We start from the raw sequence: 17154 nt of genomic DNA on the forward strand, positions 1-17154 counted from the left end.
AAAAAAAGCAGCAGGTGTTATTTCCGTATAACCTGAAGATTTAGGTGGTAATTAGCATTACCTCTCAGCCCGGGAGAGTTATATTTATGCTTGCTGGTGACGGCAGGGGACGCGAGTCGAGTGTGCTTCTGGGCACCCGACGAGAGAAGAAATCACGCCTCAAAAACACGTGGGAGAGATTACTCAAATATTCCTCCTTTGTACCCTCTTTAACCCTCTAGCGGCTGCACGGTTGTCTCTCCCCGTTAAGCAATAAGCTGCAGCCCATTAGTAATTTCTTTTTTCTTGCAGGATGTCAGGCACACCATAAATACACATCTACATGCACACAGGTTTCACTGTAGCTAAGGGCTTTGACCTTGTGTTATGCTGCCCTTATTAAGTAGCTGTTGCAAATGTCCCGAAAGCTCCAACAACACAACGCAATGCACGCTGGCAAATCCATGCATATGACAAAGTAGATGTGCTTACAACAGGTTCACAATTGATGGTTCAAATGGTGCGCTGGTAGAAATGCAGGAATGGGCTAAAGATTCTCCTAGGAGGCAATTAACTGCACAGATATTACATAATGACAGCCCACACTTCTCACCAGCATCCCCGGTCCATGCCAAAGGATGAGATGGGGCTTGTTCAGAAGAATTACGTTAACGAGGAGGTTGGGGATGGCGGGAGGGTACACCCCCCTCTCTCATTCCCTAACACCACCACCTTTTCGTGCCAGTCACCTCAAAAGGAAGCAGCGGGTCAGAAATGAAACACCTTGAAACTGTCACAGGACGCTCTCTCCCTCCGCACAGAGGGGCACAATTCTTGACGGGATCTTACCTTTGCTATTGTCCTCTTCCCTGTTCAGATACATGGCTGTTACTTCACTCCGAGGCAAACGCGATCGCAGGTATTTGTTTGCGTACTCCTCCGGCGCGTACCGTGAGCTCCGCTGATGTGATTTCGTAGTAGTAGCTGTTTATTGTTTTTGTTGCTCTCCTCAACAGCTTCTCCTCTCTCCTCCTAGTGGATAGGTAGGCTAACCAGTTTGAGACTCTCACTATCTCCCTCCCTCCCTCTCTTCCTCTCCCTGCCTCCTTCTCTCTCTCTCTCTCTCTCTCTCTCCCTCTCTAATAACCACTGTGCGCTGTGGCTCAGAGGACAAAATGGGGAAAGTGACTTTTGCAGCAGTGTTAAGAAGTCTGCCACGTGTGATTTTTTTTATAATTTCGCTTGCTTTGCATATGTTTATCATATTTAAAAATGTGCCTGTGCGCGTAAAGGGGAGTGCAGTCAAAGCCCATGGAGACTTATTTAGGCAGGGCTTGTAACCATGTTGCACAGGTTAATTTGGAAAACTCTTTGGTTTAAACAGCTTTTAACTGTGTAAAGGTACCAAATTACAAGCAAAATCCTGCGTTCATTTCAGTCTTTAGCTTCTCTTTTAATCAGAAGATTAATGCGTTAAAAATGTAAATGCCCAGTGATTCTTTTATTAGAATGGCCATAGGTTGTGCATGTAAAATGCAGATGAAATGATTAGCTGACAACTAAATCCTCATTTAAGCCATTTATCAAGCAAAACTGTCTCCTTCTCCAGTAGAGTTCAAGCTTTAGTTCGTTGATGCCAACATTAACTGATTTGATCCACTCAGGAAAAAGTTCATGCCCAAACTGCTGACTTTAAGTAATCTGATCACATGTTAATTTTCTATGTAATTTGTTTACATGAGTACATGTGACTTGAAAAAAAAAAGTTATAAGTAAATATTTAATCAACAGTGATGCTAATCATTACTAAATAACTATTTAAATATCCAAACGAATGTTGAATATTAAAAGTGCATTTCTTAAAAATGATATGATAATAGTGGAGTGGAATCACCAGTCTTTAATTAATTGTCTTTAATTAATAAAGACAAACCAATGGCAGCGCTCATGTACTCGGCACACTGTCTGAATGACACATTTTAATGGATCGATTTGTAAAACCCAGTGCTTCACTACCACCTAACACTGATATGATGCGAGAAAAGTTGGAAACCCATCTGGCCCTGTCACTTCACCCCACCTGCCTCATATCCACATCCCCGCGTTGTATAGTATTTCATGCAAGAGGGTATCCTGCATGAGTTTGCCGACCGCATCATTAGGCACCGGGCAGACTGAGGGCTTTCTTGGAGTCATTGGGTGCTTCCCCTGTCACTTTTTGATGCAAGGTGATGTGACGACTATCCCTATATTAGATGCAGAAATGAGATGTCGGTTATTTTACCACTCGGTATTCAGCCTGCCTTACATCACCCATTGGCAGCCCAGGAAGTGGTGAAGGAACAGTTTGTCCATGACCTTGACTTAGTTCTAGAAAAAGCCAGTTAGAAAGCAAATTAAAACATTTTCAATTATTTTTTTCCCTTTCTATGAGCAAATTTCCAATTTGTGCTGGAACTTCCTGTCGCATGAAGCTAGAGCATTATAAAATAAATGGGATAAGTCATGACAGTTATTAAAACTAAACCATAGAGCCCACATCAAAACATTTGCCACTCAGTAGATGTTGTAAAAAAAAAAATAGAAGTAGTTCAATTAATCCATGGCATTAAATCTGAAAACAAATTATCATTAAAATGGACACTGGTCATCAATTCCCTCTGCTGTGAAATTCTGACAGCGTCTCCTGCGGTATGTTATTGTACTTCACAGACTATCAGAGACTCTCAGATCGCCTGAGTAATAAATGTGAATGTTACCCACACAAGTCTGCAAAATAGAAAGCTAATATTCTATTCCGTCACGTGGCCCTCTGATATCACAGATTAGAAATTCAATAGGATATGAGAAGAGCTGTACTGTAGATGCAAATGCTGTGTGCATTTGCAATACCTCAACTAACTGTTTGCCTGCGTTTTGTCAATAGAGCTGCGAAGGTCATTTGCTCAGAGCGTCCTGCAGTGATTTCCATTTGATTATATTTTGTTTTCCACTGCGCTTCGTGCTATTTGTTCACGACCTGAGAATCTTTTTGCCATTTGTTAGGAGAATTCTCCACAGGCTAATTTGACCACAGTCTATTCGCACCCCCTGCCCCACGCCGCAGCCACCACCCCCCGCCCCTGTGCTCCCAGCAGCATTGTGCCTGTCACTGATGCATCTGTCTCCACTGGTATCTATAAATACCCCCTTCTCTCCCCTTCAAAAACCTGATTCCCATTGATTTAGTGACCTATATACACATCACCGTCATCCCCTCCCTTCCTCCGGCTCTCTGCTCCTTCTGTAGATGGTCCTCTGCTGTCTCCACCTCTGATTTCCTCTTTCCTTCATCATCCTTTCCCATTAAGCCCAACTTAGACCACCTCTTCCTCCACCTTCTCCCATCCTCTTGTTAGAAAGCAGGAAAGGCTAATAATAGTTCACGGTGGAAAGCTTTAGTCATGACACATGAAAAGGACTCGAGTGAGGAAAAGAACAGCAGCTGGTGCTTATTTCTGTATTTCAAAGTGTTGTCATTGTGGTAAAACGAGCCTTCAGCTAATCTGCTGTGCGTGTAAACACTGGAGTGGATAGGAAAGGAGTCTCTCAGAGAGGAACAGCTTTCAATGTGAAATCTAACTCTGCCTAAATAAGATCAAAGACAAAGACATACAGAAAAAGAGAGAGCGGGGTGTGTGTGGTGTGCATGCAGGGCTGTATGAAAGTGCTATGATGTAATAATGCTGCAGGCTGCTGCAAAATAGCACCCAGAGAACTAATGCCATGAACAAAATGTTAAATTCATTGCAAACAGCAAGGGATTAATAATGAATATGTTCTGCTGAAACAAGCAGGAATCCTAAACCCCAAACATTAGGCTAAATTGCACAAGAAAATGCACTTATTCCTATCATGCAAGTTCTAAACACATAGATCTTATTCAGCGAGTGCAACCACAAAGAGCTCAGGTAAAAGAGGCTCAGCTGCCTATAAGGTCTGCCACAGCTGTAAGAGACTAACAAAAGAAAGCTGAAACAGTGAGTGAGATGGGAGCGCGTGATCTTCTACCACACCACCCCAGCTTAGCATACACCTGTAGTATAAGGCGCTGTTCTGCTCTCTTCCCACTCCCACTAGAGGACCACAGCTCTACTGCGACCCCACACTGACACCTGGTGGCTTCATCGGGCAAAAACCATAACAGCAGTCACAGCTGTACCCGTGCCCCGAGGAGCCACAATGTCATCCTTGTAGTCTTCAAAACATAGCCCTACTGTTTAGTCTTCACAGCACTATTACACGTGAAAAAAAAACAAACCGCTGTGTCAGTTCTTCTGTGTTCTCTCGGACGACCGCCGGACCACAATAATGAGAGTTGGAAAAAGTGTGACACTCAGCACACAGACAACCACAACAGGAGATTTCAGGACAGTGAGTTTATTTAACAGCGAATTGTGACAGGGAACACAATTTATTTATTTTCCATTGCATTGTAAACCATGTCTAAGACAACCGTGTCATTCACCACATATTCATAAACACCCTCTATGTCATAGAGAGACTTTGTAGGTGGACAGCGGGGGTGGGGGGTCCTCGATTTCTAAAGTGCTATAATGCACAATTCCTCTTGGAGGAAGAGAACAGAGGCCGTGAAATGAGCTCAGACCCCCCAAAAGGCCTCCAAGGTCCCCCCAGCTGCATTATTCATACACTGTGTTTCCTGTGACTGACAGATGGTGTTCAGTGTTTAGTTTTTTCCTACTGAGTGTCTGTCTGTGTGTGTGTGTGGCTTTACTTATTGCATATCAGTGAGCTGGTTCGTGAAATTTCTCCGTGAATGTGTAAAGCACAAATCTTTAGATTAAAACATAATAAACTCTTCACTATATTCATAATACATCTCATCTACGTTACATTCTTATATTAGATTCGTTTAGAATATGTACGGGATATACATTTGTGGATAACTGGTGACGGCTGATGTAGTGAACACCATCACGTTGGGTCTCTTATAACGACCTGTTGTCTCAGCCCTATGGATCCAGTTTTACAGACATACATAAGCTAGCATGTTCATTTCATTCAAGACTTCTGCACAGAAATAAATCAAGACTTTTAAATCACGTCTGCAAAAGCAGCAGATGGATTTCCAAGATTTCGAGTATCCAAAGCGGGTCTCTTGTGCCTAATGATCCTTTGTGCTTTCTTTGATTGTATACACTCCGGGTCGTACATTTGGTGTTTTAAAAGCTCCTCTGTGTTAGCCCGCACCCTGGCGACAGATGCTGGACAGATTGGATGGCAGAGGAGGGCAACAGATAGAAAGAACGGGAGGGGGGAGGGCACTGGACCGACAATCAAGAGAATCAAGAGAAAAATACCGCGGTGTCACACTAACAACTACACATCAACTACACCACTACACCGTCAGACACGCACGCACATACACACAAAAAACCTAATGCACAAGGTCAGTTTAAATTCACAGCAGGGTTTAAAGAAAATTGACTTGCGCAGTGTGTTCAAAGTTCGGGCAAAAAAACAGATGAGAACGATCCGAGAGCAACGAGGGAGGGGTGGGCTGGACGAGACAAACGTAGGCATTGTGATGACAATAACAGCAAATACGAAATGAACTTGGAATGTGGAAAAGAAAAACAAAAAGAAAAATTACAGCGGTACTTTATGAAGCCAAGCTCACGTGAGCAGACGGGCCATCTTATTATCTGCCCACATGGCTGGAGGTGCCAGATGATGTCCCTCACTGACCTATGGCTTTCAGTTAAGACATTGATAACGCTGAGATTAGCTCGAAGTGATTCAGTCAGTGTGGCCTTGGTCGTTAGTGCAGCCACTGTCATATTGCAGCCACCTCATGAAAGAAGCACCATTCAAAACAGACAGATTTTCTTTACCGTCCGATGCCAGCAGGTCTCTGTCGGCTTTCACATTTAATTTTTAGAACTCTTTAAGCATTTCTGCGAGTCGTTAACTTAAAACAAAAGACACTTCCCTCTATCGCCGATGCTTCATTTGGTCCTAGCTGATGAAACAGGCTGACCCACACTTAAACAATAGCAATAGGCAGAAATGCCCCCCCCCCCCTCCAAAAATAAAAAAAAAGAAAGAAAAAAAAGAAAACGACACTAATGTTTCCCACTGCAAACATTTAAGAAAAAAATCTCATTAAAATTGCATTTAAGTTCATATGATGTGTCCGGCGTTAATATTCCTTCATTCGATATGTCCACATCATCATAAAACATAAAAATCACCACAACATGAATTGACAGGGGAGCTGGAGAGGTAGGTGTGCAAAAAAGCCATCATTTACAAAACAAACAATAAATCCTAAAACGTCAAGTTCATATCATCTGCATGTTTACAATATAGTTAAGGTGGACACTTTGACACAGGAAAAGAAAAACAACACACAAATACATAGTGCTATACTGCCCACAGAAAGGAATATCGATAAATAAAGCTCACTCCCACAAATTAAATACACTGAAAAGTTGCATCGTGTATCTACAGTGCAACAGTGCAGTTGACGAGCTGCTTGAACGGTGGGAACAAGGAGGGAATGTGATTGGAATAATACACTTCAAAGTCACCTTGATCTCCGGTGAGATAAACCAATGGCAGCGCTTCAGTGTCGTGATGCATAAACGAGATACAACAGGGCTGCTTTCCCTCGCAGCTTAAAGCAAACAAAACTCTCTAAAGCAAATAAACAGATGTTTGGTTAAAAAAAAATCATCGACTGCACTGAGAACGCATTAGTGTGATTTTTTTGATATCCAAAGGATTTTTAGCTCTTTGGGTCCTGCCATTGAATTCAAGTTTGGATAAAGAATTCAAACTAAATATGAACTCATCTGTAAACAAAAATAATTTGGTCTGTATCTGATGTGAGGACGAAATGCTCTGGACTTGCTGGCTCCACAATGGATGACTGTATTCATAAATCTCAGGAGGTGAGGTCTGACCGTTTGTTAGCATCAATAATTACTAATAATCTGGCTTTCCATTAGAATTACCTTCAGCTCATTTAGTGTTCACAGCAATGCTGTCCGTCTGAATCCACCGTGCATCACGCGTGGCAGAAAACTGCTTGCTGCACTTTAGGTCGCAATCCAATCAGTGATGTCACAGCAGGTGTTTTCGGTCGCCTGACAAAGGCTAACTAAACCCCCGCTGTGACATCAGTGATTGGGGAATGGGCAGGAGTGCGATACGCTTGACCCATAAAAAGGCGTGAGTGCGCAGCTGTTTTGTGATTCCGTCAAAGTTCAAACAAAGTTTACGCATGTAGTTTGTAGTTGAGCACCGATTCTCACACTGGTGCTTCAGTCCAGTGTGCATCCACGAAACAAAGCTATAGTCCTAGTGGAGGGGGGGCAACAGTTGAACCATTGTGGTAGTGCAACGCATCAGATGGAACCTGATCTACTTAAAAAGCCATGGCAATCAAAGTGTGCTCAGAGCTGAATGGCTGGGTTCATTACAACCACTTACAGGAAGGGATGTGGCTCCTATGGAAAGATCATAGCGATTGTGCTGGTATCACATCAACAAGTTGCCTCGGTCTTTGTCTGAAACAGAGGCTTGTGTTACTGTAACTCGTTGTGTGTTACCTTTTAAGACATAAGGTTAAGGGAAGGTTGTGTTTTTGATTTGTTTTTTTTGTTTTACAGGACTAATATTCTTCTACTTGCCTAAGTAAGGAATGTGCACTTATTTTTAATCTGATCATCATCATTTATAATTTATAGTTTCAAACCAACTGGTAAGATTTCATCTGTCACTTAAAGACTAAAATTTGGTACTGTAGGGTGGCAGAACTGCAGCAACCGAGGGCAGTACATCTGCTTTAAAACTTTAACAATCATATTCAAAAAGATAAGTACAATGCTGTAATTATAAAGTGATATTCTTTTTAAAACTTAAAACAAGCTGATATTTGTGGCTTTATTTCCAGAGAGCTGGCTAAACCTGCCAACTGGATTTTTTTTTTGTGCCGCCATAGGCAGCTTGGCAAACTAAGGCTCCCTCCTGAATGATTTGAACACATTCAACACAAAAAAACAATCTGTACTAATGGTCACGCTCGGACCCATCACAAACTTCTCTCGGTATGGGATGAATCTTCGCGAAGTTGGTGTAATGCATTATGGGAGGGAAAGGCAGAAAGGAGGTGCTCCTTATTTGTCTTTTTTAGGCAAGAAGCTGAGGATAAATTCACCCACGCCCAGGAAGTAGACCACCTGGGCGATGCCAAACAGAGGAGCGATAACCAAGGCTCGACAGTAGGCTCCCTTCAGGAAGGCTGATGGACCCTCGTTACGCATGATTTTCCTGGGGAACAAACAGGAAAACATTGGATTAACCCAAAAACACATCCAGCACCGGCAGACATGGCGGGTGACTGTACATAGCACTTTGCACGTGCTGTAAAAGCAGAATTAGGTCACCTGATGCAGTCAGTCACTCCAGCGTACGTGTCTTCTGTGTTCCCTCGGGTCAGCGACTGCAGTCTAGTCTTTATAACTGCAACACAGTGAGTTCAGGTGAGTATAACATCAAACATCAGTGCAAAGACTGCAGAAACAGTGTTCTCAGTGCCACTGCTCACCATCAACGGGGTTTACAGCCACAGCTGCTGTGCTTCCCGCAACGCAGCCTGATATAAACGAAACATAGAAAGGAGCAGGGCCCTCTGCGCCTCTTTTTCCAAAGTTATTCAAGTTGGCGAAAAGGGGGAAATAGATAATAGAGAATGGAACATCCCTATAAAATCAGAGAAATAAAACCATGACAGTAAGTTCTGAGAAATTCACTAAAACTACAAAAGTACAGTTGCCAAATCTGTTTTACCTGAGCAGCGTGGCACCAAGGCCTTTATACAGCCCAGCAATGCCCTTTTCCCTCAGCAACTGTCTGGTTATCTGCATGGCTGTCGGGGATTTCGTCTCCACGGTACCTGCTGCCACTGTCTCTGGCATCAGCTTCCTTTGAGCAGCTACAAATTGCAGGGAACATTAAAAGAAAAGTTCAAGCACTCGATGCTAAGAGCAGGTATACATGAACAAACATTTTGGATTTGTAACAGAAAAAAAGACAATAAGATAAAACTGTTGTCATCTCTGACGTGACCACATGAGGCCACTGTTACTACACAATGTCACAAACAACGCAGTATTTGCTAGATTAGATCTCCTCTTACCAATCCGCCCAGCATCTTGGAGCTGAATTTTCAACATCTCCATAGGAGTTGTGACAATAACCTACAATTAGAGCAAAATAAAGGTTTCACATAAACTGTCAACATTTACAGACTGTGAACAAATTAATCTGAAACGACTGATTAATAGAGTGGAGGGGGGAACAAAACAAGTGCAGTGTAAATCTAATTTCATCCATTAGTTAAATGCCAACTCTTGTTTTCCTCTCTAATCCACACAGTAGTAACTAGTTAACTGGATTAAGGGTGAGATGGTCATGTTCTCAGCTGCAATCTTAATCCAAGGTCTGCTACACTTAATCTAATCACATTCCTCGGGCTTGAAGCCTTTGGCCTCATTGACAACAGGCATTTCCTTCTGACTCACTCACTCAGCGCACATGGCTGAGCACTCTCACAGAGTCTTATCTGAGCACTCACGTCTAGCTGCCAGAGTATAGCCCGCTAACGGGACAGCATCTCAGTGATTAGAAATCATTCACTAAAAAGGAATATTACAGGTCACATTCAGATCACAGATAACACTATCTGCAGTGAGAAACTCCCAAGTATGTTTTATGACTACCACCTCTCATTTAAAGGTGGCTGTGGTTAATTCCAGCTGTAGGCAGAGACAAATGAGGTCCAGTAGTGTGGATGTGATCTGACACTGGCAGTGTTAAAGCTGGGTGTTCCAGATGGAGAACAGGAGGATGCAATTAAAGAAGCGCCTCACTCACTCACCTGGCATGTACCTGCACCGCAACCGGCCAACATCTCTTTGAACAGAGTAATCTTTCTGGAGAAGCAAAAGGTAAAAGCGCGATCAGATTAAAGCAGACACTAGACTGACAGTGTGAGAGCCAGACAACTTCATTTCCACAGTCCTCGAAAAAGGAGTTGTAACCACTAGTGCTGGTGATGCTAATCTTTGTCTTCCATATCAACATGTCAAGCACAAGGGCAGATTAATAATTCACAAGGCGAGCAGGTGGGCCAGACAAGTCAATCATTCATCAGCCTACATGTTTGTCTCCATAGCGATGGAGACAGATGCCCCAGAGAGCTCCAGGGTTGTCTGCACAGACAGTGCTCATGGTGGATAACAGGTACTTTTTTATTCAGCAGCGCACTGTGATCGGTTTTTGGCGCATGTAATGTGATTCCACTGTGTGCCAATTATATTTCACACGTACATGTAACTCTGTATTTAGAAACCAAACAGTTAACAAGCCAGCGTGAAGTGCTCGGTGCCTCTGAGAAGATGACAGAAAATGGGGGATTAGCTGGAGCCTTGGTGACACTAAAGACAGCTAACATGTCAGGTTATATGCTAGTAAACACGCCAGTTAATTACAGTGGGAATTAGAGGAGTGGGCAAGTGTCAATCTGCCTGTCAGCACTTTCATTTCTCACCCATCCTTGGAGAAGTGATGCCTGAAGAAGTCGTTTGCAGCTAATTTGATGGCTTTCTCCGGTGTGACTAGCGTTAAGTTCACGGCAGCTCCTGAGAGGATAAAAATGGCAGAGAAGGAAAATCAAGACACAAAGAAGAAGAAGAAAAAAATAAGTATTTAAGTACTCTATTTTTTCTCTACAGTTTGTGAGTTTTGTTGTTGTTTAACTTTGTGTACCAAGTTTTTCTTGATTATTGTAATGGCTGTATGTTTAGCCTTTAGTACATGTTACTACTGTAACCTGGTTTCCACTGGTATTTAAAATTGTTTATATTTTGATCTTGTTTAGTCTAGCGTTCCCAGCATCCTCCTGTAACTTTTTAAATCTTCATCTCTGTCAGGTGACTCCCTTCTTAGTTATTTCCTCTTGTGCCTTGTTGTAGGTTTGACTTCCTTTGTTACTGTCTTAATTAGTTTTAGCCGTTTCTTGTTACCCTAGTGTTTCCACTTCCCTGATTACCTCATGTGTGTATCTATAGCCTCAGTTTCCCTTTGTCCTTTGTAAGAGTGACTGTTATTCACTCATGTGTGTGACTGTCATTGGTTGTTGTGTCGTTCTTATTTTGCCACATGGGATTTCTATTCTTGGAGCAATAAAAAAAACTACGTAAAAACTAATAAAGGGAAATCTATGTTTCTTAAAACTGTGTCTTAAAAAAGACACATGAAAAACCACCACTCCCCATGTTATCTCATGTTAGACTTTCCACATCTGCAGAATGCAAAGATACACTTAGGTCTGAGTGACATAAATTTCATCATCAGAGGGTGAATGTGAGGCTCTGCGCTCTGTGCAGATATCCATGTCCCTGCCAACTACACTAAAAAGCATCAACTATTAAAACATTGTTTAAGTGAACACCAAACAGACTTGATACGCGCATAACAGGAGGTGCTTCAAGCACACAAGCCTACACAGGTTAGAAAAATGATTACCTTATATTTAAATGAGTTTGCACATTAATCACATACAAAGTCAAAAATCTTCACTTTACCTCTGTACATCCCAAAATATCCCTCTGACCGAATGGTCTTAATAAGGCAATCTGACCTGTAACACAAGCACAACATGTCAGTTGAAGAGCTGCCTGATAGGCTGAGTGACACTACACAAGGCTACTGTGGATTAAAGCTGGAAAAAGAAAAGAAAGTCATACATGCTAGTGTAAAGGCGAGATCCATTTTGCTGGTTTTGGAGCCGAGTCTTGGCCAGGTCAATGGGAAACACACAGGTCACTCCGATTAGGCCAGCGATCCCCCCATTGATCAATTTGGCAGGCAAACTGGATGAAGGTAACAACCATAAACACAAAGACAAAAATATCAAATGTGGATGGTCACTAGATTAAAAACAAAGCCACAGCTCCAAACCTCTGTAACCTTACCTGATCTGCTTGTCAGCCATTTATCTGAAGCCCTGACTGGTCAAAGTTTAATGCGTCTGCTAACCGGCTGGTTTGTTGTTAAGAGTAGTGTTCGGCTGTCCGGGTGGGATTATGTAGCGGGACTATCTTCTGTCCACTTGACTTGTTCCAGCTGTTGTCAGGTCAAGCTAGGGGATATCTGTAAAGAAACAGAAAAAGAACCGGTCCCATCTATCACTGTCATGAAGTCGCCCGAATGAGAAAAAATTCAAAGGTTACCATGAAGCAATGTCACCTCTACAAATATTACAACATGGACTTGCTTTGGTAGCAAGTTACGGCAACAAGTATAAATATATATGCATGCTTCTGCTCAAAGCAACTTATATTAAATGCATTGAAACTAAAAATCTGCCATAGGTTTTGCAAACCTTCCTATTAAGGTTATTCTGTTTGTTTAGTGCTTTCAAAAATGAGATGAAAATTATGTAAATGCCTGCAATGGAAAGTCACTATACCAAAAAATGGGTTTTTAAGCTTTGGTGAAAGATGGGCGGTGACACTCTACAGTCCTGGTGTCTGTGGATACTTCATTATGCTCTGTATATCCCACAGTTCACAGACGAGCATAAATATTTCCACTCTAACCCAGGTAAACTTTTTAAAAAAGCACATCTCAAGTGGGGAAAGAAAGAAGAAAATGCAGGCCTAAAAAAAGCTATCTACAGCAGATGAACAGTATCTAAAAGGTATGTCCTTAAGAACTAGACATACCTTCTAGTTCTTTCAGGCTCATTAGAATTGTTTTTGCCTAATATACTGTATTTCCATTTGTGCTGCACAAACCATTGCATCTATTTCCAATTTCCTGAGGGGTGGCTCGAGACTTTAGCACAGCAATGTAGGTCTTTGGTAAAAGTGGAGGTTTGATAAAATGTCTCCTCAACTTTGATAGCTATATTGCCATGAGAAGGTCCTGTTGACAAACTCTTTCACACTGGACAAACTTAAATATATTTAGTTTTACATGATGAAAGACAATAAATCAATGTGTGCCATTAATACTTAAAACTAGCAACATGTTATGAAAAAGCAAGACTAATCCCATAAATGTAAATGTAGATTTGAGAGAGCTTTAGCCATTAATGCAGACTGATTACTAACTGCTAAACAACTCTGTCACCAGCCAAACATCTGTGCAGCATGCGTGTCCTTGAATGCTCATGTTTTCATGCCTTTTCATGCTTTTCATGCTTTCATTCTCAACCTGAGGTGCTATAGAGGAAGCTCAACCCTCTGCAGGCTAAAACAGTAATTATGAAAAAAAAAAAAAAAACCTAGATAAAATATGTCTGCAGTGGATAAGATGCACCCTATTTTTGGTACAGAATGCCTTCAGTTTAAAAGGATGCTTCCCATTTCCCCTTTCATTCTCTCCTCCCCCTTCATCCACCAATCACAACCTGCCTCTACATGTGCACTCCGCTGCCTTCTCTCCCTCTCCTGCTCTCTCCCTCTCACCAACCCTCCCCCATCACTTCCCTCAGTCACGAGTCACGACTCTCAAACGCAGCTTTTCCGTCTCAGATCTTTGCTGACTTGTGGGCTTCTTAGTGAAGTACAAATGCTTACAGTTGCACAACACCAATATCACTAATTCCTCGGATCCACTTTCAGAGACATTTCGCAGCACGAGGTGATGTTTCGGTTTACAGAGGGCACGAATGCAGCTGCAGTCTGGTGTGTTTAGTTTGGATGTGGACTTGAGGCCCCTGCTAGCTGCTCCAGAGGTGGAAGAGGGAAGAAAGGGGGGGGGGAATTGGTTTAGAGCAGGTCAGCGAGCTGTCTCTGGTGTCTGTTGCCTGGGCGTTCTCCTCACTGCTCCTTGGAGCCAAACACAGGCAACTTCACAACCCACCTCCATCGCTCATCTTCCTTTAACTGTTTTCTCGCCGAGCAGCGACACTGCACCCACATTTCCACTGTGCTGCATGCTCCTTTTGTTTTGCTCTCGCTGACTTCCTCGCGAACATAGGCATATTAACGCCACGGCCAGCAGTGGGGACATAAGCTGAATTTAAAAGTGGCGATACATTTGGTTAGTAACAGGACTGAATATTAAATGAAAGCCACGAAACTGACATCTTCCTCCTTCTCTACACTGCCTGCAGCTTTTTTTGTCGACTTCACTTCAGCCACACGCCACAGCTATGTCTGCTCCAGCATCCATCTGACCCCTAGCCAGAGCGTGGCTGCGCTGTCTTGTCATGACAATTGGAGTCTGTGTGGAAACAACTAGGACCAGTGTGCAGTGTTCACAGCAAGAGACACTGCTCATACTTCTTATGCTGTTCTTTGCACAGCATAAGCGGAAAATAACAAAGCGGTGCCTCATTTGTAGTTCACATAACCAGGGATTTTTCATGCTCATTGTACACACAAGAACTTTTAATCCACATACAGTTCAAGCTAAGCGTCTGTGTTACCTTACTTCACAGCAACATTTTCCAACATTTGCCATTTGAAAAACAAAACTACATTTTAAGCTTGAGTAAATGAAACCCCACTTAAAAAAACAAAAGACATTTACAATCCAGGGTTTCCTCTTTGGCGGCCAACAAAATCTTTTATAGGCAGGCACGATGTTGATTTATCGATCAAGGAAGTGAATTACTTCTGGAAAAGTCAAAGGAGCTTGCAAAGAAAAGCTTCTGGACTTCTTTAAGTTACTTGAAGACGTTTCACCTCTCATCCGAGAAGCTTCTTCAGTTCTAAGGTCTTCTGGAAAACAACTTAAAAGCAAAAAATGAGACAAAAGTGAAAACTTAATCAAATCAGCCAAGTAAAAGTGACTCGAAGCATCTCTCTGACACACACACACACTCACACAGAGAGTGTTCACACTAAGGTCATATTTTGAGTTTGGACTACTGAAACTGATAAGCACTCATAAGTAAACAATACATGATTATGCAACTCAAAGCAGAACCTTGAGCTGAACAACTTAAGCCGGCCCCATAAAACCACCCCCTAGACGTTTCTGATTAACAGCCTCGAAGAGAGTCAATGCTCAGACTGAGACAGATAACAGTTGAGTTTCTGACCCCTATTCTCACTACAGGAACGGGACAAAAAATGCTGCCATAGAGAAACAAGAACATGGGAACAACCTACCTAAGAAATATGTGTGAAATTTAGTGCTTCCATCCACGTAATCCTAACAAAGGTGTGCCATACTGAAGCCTTTTTTTTTTAATCTAATACAAATATTTCAAATAATAATGCAGCAAGCACAGAAAAGACATTGGATCATTATGCAAGTGACATTAGTAATGTCAGATAAGTAGAATGCAAATGATATTCCTATCATTTAAATCAGCTACAAGCATAATTCCCTCATCTGCCACAGAGCCTGGGCTACTTCTCCTCTCCCAAGTGGCAGCAGGATAGAGGTCTTGCTGACTGAGCATGAAGCATAAAAGGAAGTAAGCAGCAACAATGACAAAGTGCAGTGGTAGTAAGTGCTCAGCTAACGTGACTATGGTTGGATGAAAAGACAGAAACGCACGAAAGTCAAACAGGCCATCGTCATTAGCTCAGCGCAGGCTGTTGTTACCGATCCATCTGTCTCACAAGAAATGATCTGATGAATCAGATGCACACTCTGAGGCATCCAAGAAGAGAGGAGGGGGACAAGGAGATTTCTGCAATTCTCTATCAGATGTCGAGTACTTTTCTGAGCTGCAAGAGCACAGAGGTCACACCTAATATAAACTCAATCTGTCCAGTTTCTTCCAGGGACAAGATTTTCCTCATTTTTAATTTATGAATTCGGTTAAGTTTACTGCAAAGCTGCTTCAACATATTATCATTCGGCTGACTTCTATATAGATATTAGAGCATATTTGATGACCGAGTTTAAATTTCCTTACTACACTAAAAGCAACATCTACTGTTTTCACCATGAAGCATCAGCTGCTTGTATTTTGGCTATTTTTGGACAAAAGTGCAGAAACAAGGGATGAAATTTGTGGTGTCACAGATAAATCTGATTGCTACTCCCTCTTCCCTACTGCATCGGGATTATAAATCTAATGCCTACTTATGAAAGCTCTCTCGCAATCTCCATTTACAAAAAGGAGGGGTGGGAGTTGTGATCTTGGCACAAATCATCTCTGTCAGTGGCAGTGCTCTTTGGGGCCATTAAAACTGACACACAGAGCATGCATTGTTGGAAACACCTGCTGGAGATGGGAACCAAGAGTCCACAGGTTTCAGGCTGCAAAAAATACCCGCTTCTTTGCCAACGAATGCCGTTGTTTAGTCCCTCCTCTGGCACCAACTGTCTCCCTTGTGGCCCAGTTTCCAGTCACACGGGGCTTTTCTCTCCCGTCTCTTCAGTTCTGCTTACATCTCACCTTTCCTACAACCTCGATAAAGGAATAATCATGCTATTGTTGGTCCAGATTCAGCTTTAAAGTATCTGCTTACAATTTACAGTACTGTCCCCCACCATCAGTACCACTACACTTCATTCTCCATTCGGTGCACATACATTAGTGATATTTATCCTTAGGTCCTTGCCTAGACATTTTAGCGTACTTTCAGGGAAGGCTGAAAACTTGCAGTTTTCTGAATGAATGTAATGCCAAGTCATGAGTATCACAGTCATACAGGTGTGATAGATCCAGTGGAAAGCACAGGAATGACACCCTATACTCAAGAGTGGCTCACCTCATGAATTATTTCAAGCAGTACAGATGCTTTGTTTGGACTACTTCTCCACTACAAATGCTGTTCATCTGAAAAACGTGCTGGTTTTTCATGTACATGTCAGCACACTCAGCAGCTAAATGTTACCTTATGTGTGCACTGAAGGGAGTTTGGGGCCCCAGACGGAAGAGCGAGGAGTCACAGTAAAGTGAGAGGGTACTATGGGAATGGCCTCCGTTATGTATCCTTTTCAGCAATAATGCCATTACCTAATTTTGCAGATTCTTTAAAATGCTGGATCTTTCTAGAAGTGGTCCTAAGTTAGCGTTTAACCAGATGCAACGTGTGCCTTGTCAGAGTCAAAGAGGAGCAGCTTTTACTTTTCTCTGCCAGTTAAAAAAAGGGTAGGTGGGTTTAAATGGGTTCACTACTACAA

The 17154-nt window shown here is 42.3% G+C and overlaps 2 protein-coding genes across 5 annotated transcripts in view; both read right to left on the reverse strand.

Annotated features, from left to right (window-relative positions):
• syt7a (synaptotagmin VIIa) overlaps positions 1 to 1065 on the reverse strand; it is an 86121-nt gene extending 85056 nt beyond the window's left edge. For both annotated transcript variants that reach the window (XM_005730109.1, XM_005730108.1), the window contains exon 1: positions 829 to 1065. In XM_005730109.1, the coding sequence (XP_005730166.1) occupies positions 829 to 862 (34 nt within the window). In that variant the 5' untranslated portion in view covers positions 863 to 1065. The remainder of the gene's footprint in view (positions 1 to 828) is intronic.
• A 3317-nt stretch (positions 1066 to 4382) lies between these two features.
• slc25a22a (solute carrier family 25 member 22a) overlaps positions 4383 to 17154 on the reverse strand; it is a 13442-nt gene continuing 670 nt past the window's right edge. For all 3 annotated transcript variants that reach the window (XM_013910090.1, XM_013910089.1, XM_005730110.2), the window contains 10 exons: positions 12027 to 12204; positions 11799 to 11924; positions 11637 to 11692; positions 10601 to 10691; positions 9929 to 9983; positions 9188 to 9248; positions 8839 to 8983; positions 8597 to 8751; positions 8436 to 8511; positions 4383 to 8319 (listed from right to left, as the gene is read on the reverse strand). In XM_013910090.1, the coding sequence (XP_013765544.1) occupies positions 8166 to 8319; positions 8436 to 8511; positions 8597 to 8751; positions 8839 to 8983; positions 9188 to 9248; positions 9929 to 9983; positions 10601 to 10691; positions 11637 to 11692; positions 11799 to 11924; positions 12027 to 12046 (939 nt within the window). In that variant the 5' untranslated portion in view covers positions 12047 to 12204 and the 3' untranslated portion in view covers positions 4383 to 8165. The remainder of the gene's footprint in view (positions 8320 to 8435; positions 8512 to 8596; positions 8752 to 8838; positions 8984 to 9187; positions 9249 to 9928; positions 9984 to 10600; positions 10692 to 11636; positions 11693 to 11798; positions 11925 to 12026; positions 12205 to 17154) is intronic.

The sequence above is a fragment of the Pundamilia nyererei genome, unplaced genomic scaffold, assembly GCF_000239375.1.
Source record: "Pundamilia nyererei isolate P.nyererei 1_Seehausen unplaced genomic scaffold, PunNye1.0 scaffold00035, whole genome shotgun sequence".
Lineage (NCBI taxonomy): Eukaryota > Metazoa > Chordata > Actinopteri > Cichliformes > Cichlidae > Pundamilia > Pundamilia nyererei.